This window comes from Nematolebias whitei, chromosome 17 (genome assembly GCF_014905685.2).
Source record: "Nematolebias whitei isolate Nwh7 chromosome 17, NemWhi1, whole genome shotgun sequence".
Classification (NCBI taxonomy): domain Eukaryota; kingdom Metazoa; phylum Chordata; class Actinopteri; order Cyprinodontiformes; family Rivulidae; genus Nematolebias; species Nematolebias whitei.
The window spans coordinates 31,472,266-31,487,057 of NC_056514.1; the positions used below are offsets into that span (position 1 = coordinate 31,472,266).

Genomic DNA, 14,792 nt, shown 5'->3' on the forward strand with positions numbered 1-14,792 from the left:
ATGTGTGCCCCACCTCTCGGGAGCGCGCAAGATGAAGGAGGAAAAAACTTTTCAAAACGTCTACAAACTCAGTTTCGACCATGTGTGGGTGTTATTTTATATCTGAGCTTCACGGCAAGAATAAATGCTTTCAGGTTTTCTTTTTACCGTGTTAGAAAGGCTCGTCATCTCTTCTGGTTTTTCCTGTCGTTTCCAAGACGAAACAGATTCAGGCAGTGGGACCAATTTTTAAATAAAAAAGAGCAAACAATTATAAAAATAATCATCAATCATGCATTTGTATAAAAATGCGTTTATTACTGATGTGACCTTGGGTACAGCTGTTGTGCGCGCTCCCGAGGAGAGAGTGGGTTACGGGTATACCCACCACGGCGAAACACCGGTCCGTTAAAATTAGCCTAAAATTAAAAGTCATAGTTTTTAAAATATTGAACAATTTATAAATGTTTTTAATTATAAAATGATTGAAATGTCGCTTTAAAAATGTTTTGTTGTCGACATGCGCAGCATAAAGTCCTTCAAGGTAAACATCGCAGCCGCCGAAACGTCGCAGGCATATAACGTCATGTAAATGGAAACAACGCGATATTTGAACGAACAATTAAAATCTACCAACAAATTTTCCACGTTGAATGTAGATTTACTAAATTCGTTTACTTGAGTGCTATGTTTAAAGTATAGTTAGTAGATTTCAGTAGAAAATAAAATTTATACTTTGTCTAAACTGGATTAAATGAATCAAAAGTTAGCTCCCTTTCTAAGCCACGCCCATTAACACACCTGACAAAGAAGAGAAAAAAAAAGGGTATTTCCTGAACTCATCTCTAGTTGAGTACATGTTGACTGCACGAGACTTTTTATACATTTTAACGATAATAATGGTCAGAAAATATATTACATTCGCTGTTTTATTTTATTGCTGTGTTTCTGGGACTGCAAGCACAGGTGAGGCTTTTAGCGGTGAGGTTACCTGTTGCGTTTTTTATGGAGGGAACCAGAAAGTTTTATTTTCCTTTTGTTTTTTAATCATGTTAACAACAAACGGGTTCTTTAATTGTACTTGATTTGTTTTGTTACTAGCTCCAGCTTATTATTTTAAAGTTTGTTTGGGTTTAATGTAAATATGTTGTCTACATAATTTACTTTTTGGTGTATGTGATTTATGAGTGTGTGGTTAATCAAAGTGAAACTTTTCAGTACTTTTGTGTTTGTTTATCTCTTCCTCTTTTTTTCCCCAGAAAAGTTCAGTGGGTTTAGGTCAACATTGTCAAGATATTCTATTGTTAAGCCTCAGGTGATTCACAGGTGGACTAGGAGCATAAACAGACAGACACAATCTGAAAAGGTTTGAAATTATTCTTATTTATAATAATAATAATACTTTATTTATAAAGCCCTTTAAAAACAACCACAGCTGCCACAAAGTGCTGTACATATAAAATCAAGAACATTTAAACACATACACTTTTATTTGTATTATTTATTGTATTATTGACTGAATGTTTTGTTCTTAAAGAATCTCTTTTTTTTTTTTTACATATTTAAAAGTATGAAGACAGAATATCATACGAGATCAACATTAACAACAGAAGACACATTCTTCATCTAAAACAAAACAGGTAATTCATCTCAGGGACATCACTGTCCATTCTTGTTTAAAGATTAAATATTGCCTTTTTTAACTTTTTGTCAGAGACTTCCTGCACCCAAATTTCATCCAGTATTCACGTGACGCCAGTGGCAACTACAGTTCTTTGTATCCAAAACTACATGTGAGTTCATCGTGGCTCTTTAAAAAAAAAAAAAAAAAAATTTTGTTTAACAGTGCTAATTGAAAGAGCAACTCTTACGTTTGGGTTTATTTGTCTGTTCTCAGGTGCATTGTTATTACCACGGAAATGTGGATGGATATGAAAATTCAATGGTTGCTCTCAGTACATGCTCCGGTCTCAGGTGTGAACAAATTCCTTGTTTTAAATGTGTTGCATTGAGTGTAGTTTGTGCCGTAATTCCTTACTTGAGCATTAAATTGAGTTAGAGATGGGTTTTATGAAGTGTTTTGCATGTAATTTTATATTATTTACTAAAACAGCACATTCACTTTAAAGTCTACAAATTGAAAGAAGCAGTAACCTTAAAACAACAGTTTTTTTTTTTTTAATTATTAAATACACTGAGGAAATTCGTAATTATTTAAAAACAAAAAGGAAATACCACATCTAAGGCAAAAATTATATTTAGTTGCTTATTTTAGTGACAAAGAATACGGTGGTACAAGAGGATACTAGCCTCTGTGCAAAGTTTACTTTTCAGCCTTTTTATATATCTGGTCAGTTTTAAGTAGCTTGGAATATATTTCTGATTTTTGTTTTGTTTTTGGTTATAGGGGTGGCAAGTTTTGGTTGTCGTCCCAACAAAAGCAAAAAAAATCTCTATCTTCAGGATAAAAGTTTTTGCTCAAGACCAGTTGAAAACTACAGCAAAGTGGAGCAAATTATTTAAAAAATATTGTTAGTGTTATTTTGTGTGGGTTTGCTTTGATAAATAATTAATTTTCTTTAAAGCGATATTTGTTTGTGCTCTCTGTAGAGGAGTCATCTTCCTTGGAAATGAGACGTTCGGACTTGAACCTGTGGCGCAGACTGCCACTAATGAACATCTTCTGTACCTCCTGGAGGACTCGCAGTCTGAGCCCGTTACCTGCGGGGTCGTTAGCGAGGCGACATCTACGCCACGACACGAACCATTTGAGCCTGGCAAATCAATGACTTCTTTGAGGGTTAGGGTATTTTCTGTGTTCACCAACTGTGTTGAAAACGGATGCAGTTCCTACTGACCCCACTTTTTTTGTTTGTTTTTCATTTGTAACTTTTTGTTGGTTCAACAGAGAAAACGCAGTTTACCTCAGACCAGTTATGTGGAGTTGGCGCTGGTTGTTGATAATCTCAGAGTAAGTATTTATTTTGATTTGATTGCATGATTTTTGCTTTTAGTTTCCCAGTTTTCCCTTACTTCCTTTACTCGTCTGGTCTGGTTAGGCATCTCGGTGAAGATTGTACTTGTTTATGAAATAAATCTGTTGGAAGTTTCTGTACCAATTCAATTCAGTTTTTGTTTATATAGCACAAAAGTCAGAACAGAAGTCATCTCAGGGCACTGAACAGAAACATTGATATACATAAAAAGTAAGTTAATAACATGATTTATCTGAGGAGCAGACTGCTTTGAGTTTAGCTTCATCACAGACTCTCATCTTGAGCAAGCATGAAGGCAACAGTGGAAAGGAAAAACCCTCATGAGGAATATCCTGATGCATGCTCAATAATCCAGGTAGAAAAATCTAAAAAAGTTAAATCTGGTCCTCTGGACATTCAAAAAACAAAACAAAGCAAACGTTTCTACATTTTTGTTTTGTTTTGTTTTTTGAACGTCCAGGGGACCAGATTTAACTTTTTTTAGACCTCATGAGGAAGCAACATTTAGCAGAACCAGGCTCAGGACAAGTGGCCATCTGCTTCAAACGGCAGGGTTTGAGAGGAACAGATACACAATGGCAGGTCAAGAATCACACGTTAAGATAAAAATAGTATCAAATGAAAACTGTTAAATTTTAACAATTAATTTTAAGAAATGTGGTCAATTTGTCTTCCATTAGTCTAAGCCTATACCAGCATAACAAGCCAACCTTAACGATAGGATTTATCAAAAAGGAAAGTCTTAAGCCCAGTCTGAAAACTGGACAACGTGTCGGCCTTATGGACAGAATTTGGAAGTTGGTTCAGCAAGAGAGAAGCCTGATAACTGAAAGGTCTTCCTCCCATTCTGCTTTTGGAAACTCTAGGAACCACAAGTAAGCCTGCAGTCTGAGAGCGAAGTGCTCTGTTGGGAAAATATGGAACAGTAAGATCTGTAATAAAAGATGGAGCTAGGTTGTTGAGAACTTTGCAAGTTAGAAGTAAGATTTTGAATTCAATTCTGGACTTGACAGGGAGTCAATGAAGGGAAACTAAAACTGGAGAGATATGATCTCTCCCACTAACTCCAGCTAAGACTCTGGCAGCAGCATTTTGATCAGCTGAAGACTTTTTAAAGAAGTATTTGGACACCCAGGTAACAAACCATTACAATAGTCCAGTCTAGACATGACAAATGCATGAACCAGTTTTCTGCATCACTTTTTGATAAGATGTTTCTAATTTTAGTGATGATACACAGGTGGAAGAAGGCGGTTCTAGTAACGTTTACCATGCATCTTATGCATAAAACAGTTTACAAGGAAAACACTATGTTATGTCTTATTAAGAATATACATGTATTAAAAAGAAAGTGATTCTAAATGTACAATAGAGTTTTCCTCGCTACTAATAATCAATCAAAGCTATTTGCATATCTAGGAAATTGCTGATTCTATCTCTTCCTCATTCACTTGTCTAAACAACTTTGGGCAAGATTCTTACTTCAGCATTGCCTCTAGTCTGTGTTTTAAAACGTAAATCACTTTAGATAAAAGATGCAATCTAGCTAGGCTTCTCTGTTTGTTAGTTGTTATCCAAAACATCATTAATTATTATTAAATCTCCAGACCAATCATACCTTACAGAATTAAATTTTCTCACTACAAATGTGATTCTTTCATCTGTCAATATTAATGTTAATTAGAATGTTCTTTTTTTATATATTGTGAATTCTATTAACAGTATCAGTATAAGAAAAAAGACGAGAAAGCAGTACGAGACGAAATGGTGGAATTGGCTAATCTGCTGGATGGGGTGAGATTTTAAGTTTGCAAAAACAAATGTACTGTTTGTGCTGTTGTTTCACTCAAATGCATCTAATATGAAATATAAGAATATACCTTTAAATTTGTATGTGATGTGTCGAACTTTAACTAAATTTGCTCACATTTTTTGTTCTTTTTCAGTATTACAAGCCACTGAACATCCGTATTGTGCTGGTGGGCCTGGAAATCTTCAAGGATAGTAATCCTTTTTCTGTAGATGGTGCAGCTGGAGATGTGCTGGGGAGCTTTGTGGGGTGGAGGAAGTCCACTCTGTTACCAAAAATCAGAAACGACATTGGTCAGCTCATTGTGTAAGTGTGCCGTTCTTTTTTTGCTGTCCAGCGCAGTAGAGAATATTTTCTGATAGTCTTATCTCAAGTGTTTCAAAATTTCAAGGCAGAGATTTATCTTTTGTTGAACTTGTTTGCCAGTGGTCGGACCAGCTCATATCCAGGTGGCGTATTAGGCATGGCGTTCGTGGGCACGGTCTGCTCTGCAGCTTCTTCTGGAGGAATTAATGTGGTACGTTTGACTCCTTTTTAACCTTTAACTCCACACAACGCCATGATGCTTTAGCAGCTTGAGCTTTTACAAAGAAACAGATACTTTATTCATTATTCATCAGGCAGTTCTGTAAGTGCTGCTCATTGTTACAGGTTCTGAATGACACACCAGTCAAGCAGGTTAGACTGGAATACCTTTTACTGGTACTTACTGTGACAAGACTTCGTTCTTTCTTTAAGTTTTTCATTCCTTAGATTCATTGGCCCGCGTGATCTTTTAGAAATGGCATTTTATCGTCGTAAAAAGAAAGCGCACTGTTTTTCAGTTTAAATAATTATAATTTTTATTTAAAAAAAGTCAGATCCTCCACAAGTAAATACAACTTCAAATGAACAAAAACAGAAGTTATTGGCAGTTACCAATCAGCCTAACGTACATGTTTTTGGTCTGTGGGAGGAAACCGGAGTACCTGGAGAACACCCACGCATGCACGAAGAGAACATGCAAACTCCACCCCGAAGGGCCCCTGGCCGGGATTTGAACAGGCAACCTGCTCGCTGAGAGGTGGCAGCTCTATCAACTGAGCCGCTGTGCCGCCCTAGCTAGCAAAAATCTTATCTTTCAAAATATACCTAATGTGTTTGTATTAATGGCAGTGCATGTTCATTGGGTGGCCTTAGGGAGTGCCACAAGGATCTGTGTTGGGGCCATTGTTATTCAGTTTGTTCATCAGTAATCTTCCAGTTATGAGCAATGATTTTGAATGTATGCAGATTACAGTAATATACAAATGAAAATGATGCTTAGCAAAGCTGTTAAACTCTTATCAATTGGACAATGTTTCAGTTTGGTTCAAATCTTCATACTTCATTCTGTTGGTTGAGGGGACTGTTGCCATACAAGGAAGTAAAATATAAATTTCCTCAATGTTTGCGTTCATGATTCAACAAAAAAAAATCATAAAAGTAAAAAAGTTTCTAACTATACTGCCATGGGCTGTAATATTTAACATGCCAACACTAGCAGTTAGTCTGAAAATAAACTTGTTTTTTTTTCTGGGAAATGAACGGGCTGAACTTGTAGGAACCTGTTGCAGTGTTTACTTCTGCAAATGTCGACTATTGTTGAGAATGTTTTAACTACCTGTGGATTCGATTTCTTACTGTAAAGTTATGGATATCAAGTTTGAAAGCAGCCCTAGTATGAACCTTCCCAGTTTTTGATAGGAAGAAACAAAGATTGTCTTATATTGTGCACACTGGCAAACTGCCTAAATATTTTACTTTTAATAGAGGAGCTCACGCTTGCTTGTGCTCAAGGGGGGAAAGAAAAAAAAAATGCATTTGCACCTCCTGACTTCTAAAACTTCTAATTCTGTTGCGCGTTCTGTTTTTCACACTCTGCTCTTGCATGTTGCCTTTAGCTTCTGTTAAATAAATAATGATGCAGTGTAATATGTCGCGTTCATCTGAGGTTGCATTCGCCTTACTGTAAGACTTGATACGGATCACATGCTTTAGTAGAGTGAAAACTACAAACTTAATACTGAAAGTGTTTGCTAACCTGTGTGTTATGTGTTTAAGACCAGACAATATATTTAGTTATTTTAAACTACAGAGAATGTTTGCATCTAAAGAACTAAATTTGTTTTTACAGTACAGCAATGACAACTTGCCTTTTTTCTCCACTGTGGTGGCTCATGAGATGGGCCATAACATGGGCATGAATCACGACAGCACTCAATGCACCTGTGATGGAAAAGCTTGCATCATGTCAGGAGGTGCTAGGTAGAAAATGTTATTTTGTTTTGGACTTCTAATGCAAATACTATCAACTATCATTTTTTTTCTTCTTCAGGGATTGTACATTTAATACAGAACCAACTCTGAATTATAATATCCCTTCTTCTTTATAGTGGTTCCACCCAGTTCAGCCAGTGCAGCGAGGGAGACTTTGAGACGCTAATTATCCGTGGAGGAGGCGTTTGTCTGAGAAATCTACCCTCCCCATCGAATGTGATCGGTACGGCTGTATGTGGCAACGGCCGTCTGGATGGAGGAGAAGAATGTGACTGTGGCACACCAGAGGTGAAGTGCTTAAAACAACAAGAACACAGAGCTGCAGTCTTCTTGTTTGTTTGTTTTTTTGTTTTGTTTTTTTGGGTGGTGGTGGTGGGGGGGGGGTTCAGTTTTAATACAGTAAATTTTTCTACTTTTATCACAAGTGGCAACATTTGTAACAGTCCTCATGACAATCATTAATATCCATGACACTGGAGGCGTTTCTGAAATGTAAACCAAAAAGCACCATAAACTGAAGGCTACTTTATACTTTACCTATAATTAAACCTAAAAAATACTTTACAGTTTCTGAACTTAATAGTGTGAACGTTTATGAAGCATTCACACTATTGTGATCCATTTATCTCCCGTACATTTTTTTTTTTTGTCATATTTCTCGTTCCACAATCTTAGTGCTATTTCAAGAAATCAAAAATGTTCAGCTCATTCAGGAGAAGAGTGCTATGACTTTTGGTATCGGTGCAACTTTAGCTTTTTGAAATATTTAGCCTTTTTTTCCACTTTTTTTTTTCTCATAGAAAATGAGCTCATTTTACATTCTTCAAATCTTTAGATCCATTTACAGTTTTTTACTGCTCCTTTCACATTTTGTTCTGGTTCAGCTTTTTTCAGCCTTCTGCAAATTTTAAGAAATTTTGAGCTAATTGCAGCAGTTTTTTTGCTCCTTTCAGATTCTTTCTGCTAACTACAACGTTTTTGTGCCTCTTCTAACTCATTTCTGCTCATTTTAGCTTGTTATGCTACTTTCTGCTTTTTATGCATTTCAGCTTTTTCTGCTTGTTAAGCTACAATTAAGCTGTTTTTATGCATGTTTTAAGCTTTTTCAGCTAGTTCCACATTTTGGCACTTATTGACTTTTTCATCTTAATTCAGCAAAAATGTGCAATCTCCACTTCTGCTAATTTCAGCTTCTTTCTGCTATTTTAGCTACTTTTTAGTCTTTTTTGCTAATTTCAGCTTTTTTCAGATAATTTCCACTTTTTTGTGCTCATTTTTGCTTCTTTCAGCCTAATTGAGCAAATAGGTGTTCTTCATACTTTCTTCTAATTGAAACTTGCTCTACCTTTTTAGCTACTTTGTTAGCATTTTTTAGCTAATTTAAGCCGTTTTCAGATAAATTCAAGTTTTTTTGTGGTAATTTCTGCTTCTTTCTGCTAATTTTAGCCTTTTCAGCAAATTTCAGTTTGCACTATTTAAGCTTTTTTCAGCCTAATTCAGCAAAAATGTGTTTTCTCCACTTCCTTCTAGTAATTTAATCCTCTTTCTACCTTTTCAACTACCTTTCAGTTATGTTTTGCTTATTTCAGCTTTTAGAGCTAATTTACTAATTTTTGTGCTTATTTCTGCTTATTTAAACCAAATTTAGCAAATATGTGTTCTTCCTACTTTCTTCTAACTTAGGCTTCTTCATTTTCATCTACATTTCAACATGTTTTTAGCTAATTTCATCTGTTTTTCAAGCAAGTTAATTAGCAGTAAGCATTCACACTGCATTTTCACAGGAAATGCAATTTCTTTAGTTCAGCTTGTGATGAGAAGGGATGAAGTTATAGCTCATTTGCCAAAACTTTGTAAATGATTTGAGCACAATTTTGTGCAATGTGAGATCTTGCAATGTGTTTCTACACTCTGTGCATGTGTTGTTAATAACTCTTAGCTTCTAACACATAAAAATTAACTCTAATAAGTAAAACTGGCTGAATTGTTGCCATTTTTGTGCTAGCTAAGGTTATTAGCTGTGATGGAATCACGTTGACTCCGAAAGATAATCAATGTACATCCAGTGATTATTTCCTGAGAGTTGTGTTTGAATCCGTTCACTGGGTCACCTGATATTTTCCTGACAGTTCAGACAAAGGCAGATCAGGTGTGCAAAAATGTTTCTGCCTTCAGCAGCAAGTGAAACCATTTTTTTAACATTTAAAGCAAACTGCTTTAACTCTTTGTCATTTTTTTTTTTTTTATCATAAAATGATTTTAGTTTAAACTCAGGCAAAAACTGAGATAAATCTCAACAGAAATAAAAGATTATTGCAGTTATGAAATCCTCCGTCTGTCTTTGTTTTATGTGGGATTGAAGAAGTCTGGAGACGTTCTGTTTGTTCGTTCTATTTTGTAAAAGACGTGTCTGTTTCAGAATTAAAATGTGTAGGCTGAAGTAAATATTTGTGGCATTCATCATGATTTTTTCACTTTTATTTCATACAGGAATGCAAGAACGAGTGCTGTAACGCCGCTACCTGTAAACTCACACGTGGGTCTTATTGTGCTCATGGAGCCTGCTGTGAAAAGTGTCAGGTCAGCAAAATGTCAGACTTCACCTGGAATTTCATAGATTTTTGTCTGCACTAAAAAACAGGTGATAAATTGCTTTAAAAAATTGTTTAATAAAATTTTTTAGCTCAAAGTTGCTGGAACACCATGCAGAAACTCTGCTGATACTTGTGACCTTGCTGAGTATTGTAACGGCACCAGTTCGTTTTGTCCCGATGACTTCTATTTCATGGATGGACTGCCCTGTGGAAATTATTCTGCGTACTGCTATGAAGGCCGCTGCCGGACGTATGATTACCAGTGCAGACGCCTGTTTGGATCAAGTATGTTCAGCTAGGACTGAAAGTGCTAAGTGTTGTTTCTGGTTCACATATAAAACTTTTGATATAATTCCTTTTTTTTTTTTACAGATTCTGCAAAAAAGGCAGCAGATATTTGCTTTCAGTATGAAAATATTAAAGGAAATGTGTTTGGAAATTGTGGAATCAAACCCAATGGAGATTACATCAAATGTAAAGTGGAGTAAGTGTGTTGGGGTTTAATCATTTATGTGCTACATCGATTGAAAAACCTTGAAAGTGTGAAATTTACAAGGGACATTAGACTTTTTTTAACGTTTTTTTTTTTTCAGCAGATAAAATGAAGGTTTGCATGTTTACTTATTGGATGTATTTGTGTGAAATTACATAAATGCTACCGAAGAGGTAAATTAGTGTAGTGTTTTTTAAATTCATGATTTTGCACTTTTATGTTGCAACCTGATGCTACATTTGTTCAAATTAATGTTTTCTCAATAATCTACACTTTGTATCCCATAATGACAAAGTCAAAACAGAGTTTTATTTTATATTTTACATTACTTAATATGGAAAAACTGAAATGTTACATTTAGATAAGTATTCAGACTCTTTCTTAGTATTGAGTCGAAGCATTTTTGGCAGCTTTTAGTCTTTTTCAGGGTCTCTGAAGCTCAGTCAGTGATGGGTCCATAAAGCCCTTTTCCTTCAGTTGCTCAGTCAGGTCAGGTGATCAGTTCTTGGAAGAGTCCTGGATGTGCCAAACCTCTCCCATTTGAGAATCAAGAAGGCCACTCAGCTCCAGGGACCCTTCATTGCAGCAGATCTGCTCCTTGCAACGATCCTGTCTCTGAGCTCTCTGCTCAGTTCCTTTGACCTCCTCGCATGTTTTTTACTTTGACATGCGTTGTAATTCAATTGGTTGTCTGCCTTTCTAATTAATGTTTTATTATAGTTACCTCCAATTAATGTGTAAGCACATCTCGGTAGCAATTAAAAGAAATTGGAGGCAAATTTCAAGTGTTAATAAAAACACTTGAATATTTATGTGAAGGTGTTTTTTTGTGTGGTTTTTTTAAATTTTTTTTACAAAATGACAAATTTATTAAAATCTCGTTTCACTTTGTCAGTATGGGATACTGAGTGCAGATGATTGTGGGGAGAAATATATTCAACAGACTCGGGTTGCATCATATCAAATTTGCAAAAGTGAAAAGTATATGAACTCTTTCTGAAACCCACAGTATAATTTCTCGTAAAAAGCATCTGATGATTTTTGTGGAAAACGGGGATTTGTTTCAACTTGGGATGTCTTTTTGTATGATCTCATACTAACTGTAGAAACTGACTTGTGTTTCAGAAATGCCATGTGTGGAAAGGTGCAGTGCACTAACGTGGATTTGTATAATCATCCTGCCGGCGCCCAAATCAGTATTGAAATCGTTCAAGGTTCCAGCTGTGTTAACGCCGACTTCAACCTTGGCACAGATGTGCTTGATCCAGCCTATGTTAACCCTGGCAGTCCTTGTGCTAAAGGAAAGGTAAGCCTATAATAAAGGGTGGAGAACATCTTTAATGGTTTGATTTATGTTGTGAAAACGAAACACAGGAGCAGTTTTGTTTGCGTTATAAGTTTTCTCTTCTTCTACAGACCTGTTGGGAGTTCCAGTGTGTAAACGCTTCGGTTCTACTGCCCAACTTGACTTGTGCTGCTGAAACCACCTGCAATGGACATGGAGTAAAGATGTTTTTTTTTTTCCTTTATGATGTTATTTAGCAACCAATTAAGACAAAAGTGACCTTGTCATTTGCTCTGTCTTTAGGTTTGCAATAATCTTGGACATTGTCACTGCTTCGACGGCTGGGGCCCACCCTACTGCGACAGAGCAGGATCAGGTGGCAGTATTGACAGCGGTCCTGCTCAAATAGGTAAGTAATACCGTAGACATCTGTGCAATTTAAATCATAAAGGACCTTCTGTAATGGCACAAGAAATATATGTATTAAAACATAACGTTACTCATATCTTCATCAATCTCTTTCTTTTGCCATAACTGTAGACATTTGGTGTTGAAGTGTCCACAGGTTTTGACCTAAGATCACACTAGCAGGCCTTAAAGCAGAAGTCTTAATAGTTTGAGCTCGTCGTTCTACACGTTGACGTGTCTTTAATCTAGGTTCTGTTCTCTGCAACTTTTTATCACTTACAATAACCTCATTTGTTGCATTGCTTTTTTTTTTTTAATCCGTTTGGAAACTGTTTAAGAAACAAAACACAACTGTAACGTTTTTAGTCCAATTCGATGCTTTTTGTTTACAGATTACTCCCTCAGGAACGGCCTGCTGATCTTCTTCCTGTTGGTGGTTCCTGTTCTCGTGGCTCTCATTCTGGTGCTCCTGTACATGTTTAAAAGGGATTCTTTGGATGTTTGCCTGAAAGGAAGACGCAAGTAAAAAAAAAAAATTTTTTTTCTAAATTATCTGTAAATTGCTATATACAGACTTTTATATCTTCATGAAAAATATTTTTTCTAGATCACGTAATGCAAGAAATGCAAATGCACAAGGCAATAATCGGACAACTACGACAACTGAGCCTCCTCCACAAGTTGTACCTGACAGGGTAAATATGTTGCTGTTTTTAACAAAAACACATTGTTGAACACGAGGTTGTGTTAAAGTTTCCAGTATATCTTTAATTTCTGATTGGCTTCTTTTTCCATCTCCAGCCTCCAAATCCACCAGCTACCTCAGTTCCAATTTCTGGGTATGAACATTTCAGTAAATGCATATTTTCATTAGAATGACATAAGCCTTAAAGTTAACGTTTTAAATTGGTGTTTCGCTTTCACTGACTTTTAATATTTTCTGACAGTTTCAGATATGGAGAACTGGACTATTGGAATTTAGAAAAAAATGAACCACCTGCTCGACCGCCACGTCCTGTTCAGGGCCCAGGAGTGCCAAAACCAATCCCTGCTAAAGAAGTATCAACCTGATGCTCTTTTTATAGTCCTGTTGTACGTGTGTGTTTGTGTCTGTGTCTCTTTACCTGAGATTTTTACATTTGTAGAACTTTTACTGGTAAAGTCATCCACCTTGTCAAAGACCATTAGCCCTTATGAAGACCGAAGCCTGGTCCTAATATTGTGGGGCGTCATTTTTGTATTAGAGTTGATGCTAAGGTGGAAATTTAGTTTAGGTTAGGGTTAGGCATGAAGTGGCAATAGTCAACTGCATGTGTTAGTGTGTGTGTGTGTGTGTGTGTGTGTGTGTGTGTGTGTGTGTGTGTATAGTAAAGGAGACTTATAAAACACTCACTATAATGGCGCTCACTGTAACTTATAAGCACTTAAGTGGGCTGTTGACTTATGCTGGTGGATGTGGTGGTTAATGTTTATTTGATTATGTGTTTGGGGGAGGGGGGGTCCTTAGGACTTTTTGAAAATTTATATTCAAATTGACAAATTTAAAATACTTATGTATTTTATGACACCTTTTCTAAGTATTTTTGAACGTGTTCCTTATGAGTGTTGACATTGCATTATTGTCAAATCAAATGTAATAAAAAATTCTTGTTGATTTAAATGCATAAGTCACACTATTTTGTCACACCATGGACAGATTTGATGCAGAAATGAGCACAAATAAAAAATTATTTTTTTAAATACATCGTCTGCCTGTTGCTGTGTGGGTTAACGTACAGATCAAATTAGAGCCATTTGTTTTATTGGGAAAATTCTACCTTTTTTACTTTGTTTTTTTTAGTTACATTTATATACATTTTGAAAAAAGTTGGAGGGAGGAAAAAATGGTCAGAACAAATTATTAGAGTAAATTGAAACAATTTAGAAAGATTACATATTATAGGGGAACTTAAAAGTAAAATGGTAAGTTATGCTGTAAATCTTTAAAATTGAACATTTTACCTCTTAATTTATCTCGTCTAAATGTGCTGAAAACTGACCAGATCCCCACTAAATTCGTCTTATAATTACAAACGATTCGTTACTTTTTTTCCGGGAGTTTATTTTGAAAATCTTGTTTCAGGAAATCACGTGATTTATGACGACCCGGAAGTTTGTCGCATGAAATAAACCGAAGGTGTAGCAACATGTAAATAATAATAAACTGAGCTATAAGCGGCTTTTTGACAGAAAATGGCAGAAGCAGCGGGGCCCCGGAGGCTCGTCAGGGCTCCGGCCTGTCTGTGCGTGCTCTGCGGGCTGCCAGCCGCCGGGAAGTCCACCCTGGCCCGCCGGATAGTCGGAACCGCCGCGGAGCTCGGATGGAGAGCAGCAGTGGTTCCGTATGACGACCTGATCCCTGAGCAGGCGTTTCACACTGAAGTAGACGGCGTCAAACTACAAGATATGGTAGGAGCTCAAACAATATACGTAGAGTTTAGAGTATTTAAAAAAAAAAAAAACACTGTTTCTAACTTTTTATTAAAGCTAATCATTTTGAAATCTAAAGATCAAACATTTAAATGTGACCCTGCGCTGTATCGAATGGTGCAGGTTGCGTTGTCTCCAGAAGGTTTCCAGAATGCAATTCTGAAATGCGGGTTTGCGCTCAATGTAAACAAACTGGATTAATTGAAAACTTTGGGGAAGCTTGAATCACTAGATTGACCTACAATAAGCTGATTTTAGAGTCTTTGCGTAAACAAAGTTTAACTTTTGACCTCTTTTCAGTCACTTTTGCTGTTTTCGTTGGTAAACAAACACATAGTTTGCATCTGGTCACAAATTTAGCTTCAGACTTTTTAATTTAAGGACTCGTTGACCATCGATGTGAGAAAAATCCAGCCTTTTTGTGATTTTGTTGTCTAGTTTTCATGACTTTCCAATTATT

General features: G+C 36.2%; 2 protein-coding genes across 2 annotated transcripts in view; both read left to right on the forward strand.

Moving 5' to 3' along the window:
* Positions 1–817: 817 nt before the first annotated feature.
* On the forward strand, positions 818–12,934 carry zgc:174164 (uncharacterized protein LOC570656 homolog). Its single transcript, XM_037691124.1, has 22 exons — positions 818–945; positions 1,239–1,345; positions 1,549–1,619; positions 1,694–1,772; positions 1,877–1,953; positions 2,590–2,779; positions 2,888–2,950; positions 4,698–4,769; positions 4,922–5,091; positions 5,212–5,302; positions 6,941–7,071; positions 7,200–7,371; positions 9,574–9,663; positions 9,767–9,962; positions 10,050–10,161; positions 11,296–11,476; positions 11,587–11,673; positions 11,759–11,864; positions 12,256–12,385; positions 12,471–12,558; positions 12,665–12,702; positions 12,811–12,934. The coding sequence occupies exons 1-22, from the start codon at positions 837–839 to the stop codon at positions 12,932–12,934; spliced, it is 2,484 nt and encodes an 827-aa protein (XP_037547052.1). The 5' UTR covers positions 818–836.
* Positions 12,935–14,069: 1,135 nt separating this feature from the next.
* The window catches only part of LOC119423719 (L-seryl-tRNA(Sec) kinase), a 3,902-nt gene continuing 3,179 nt past the window's right edge, over positions 14,070–14,792 (forward strand). The window contains exon 1 of the mRNA XM_037691125.1: positions 14,070–14,311. Within this exon, the coding sequence (XP_037547053.1) occupies positions 14,096–14,311 (216 nt within the window). The 5' untranslated portion in view covers positions 14,070–14,095. The remainder of the gene's footprint in view (positions 14,312–14,792) is intronic.

Coding starts and splice junctions, on each gene's coding strand:
- zgc:174164 (XM_037691124.1), top strand. CDS start 837: ATGTTGACTGCACGAGACTTTTTATACATTTTAACGATAATAATGGTC. Junction 1,773..1,876: donor CTTTGTATCCAAAACTACAT/GTGAGTTCATCG, acceptor GTCTGTTCTCAG/GTGCATTGTTATTACCACGG. Junction 7,072..7,199: donor ATCATGTCAGGAGGTGCTAG/GTAGAAAATGTT, acceptor TCTTCTTTATAG/TGGTTCCACCCAGTTCAGCC.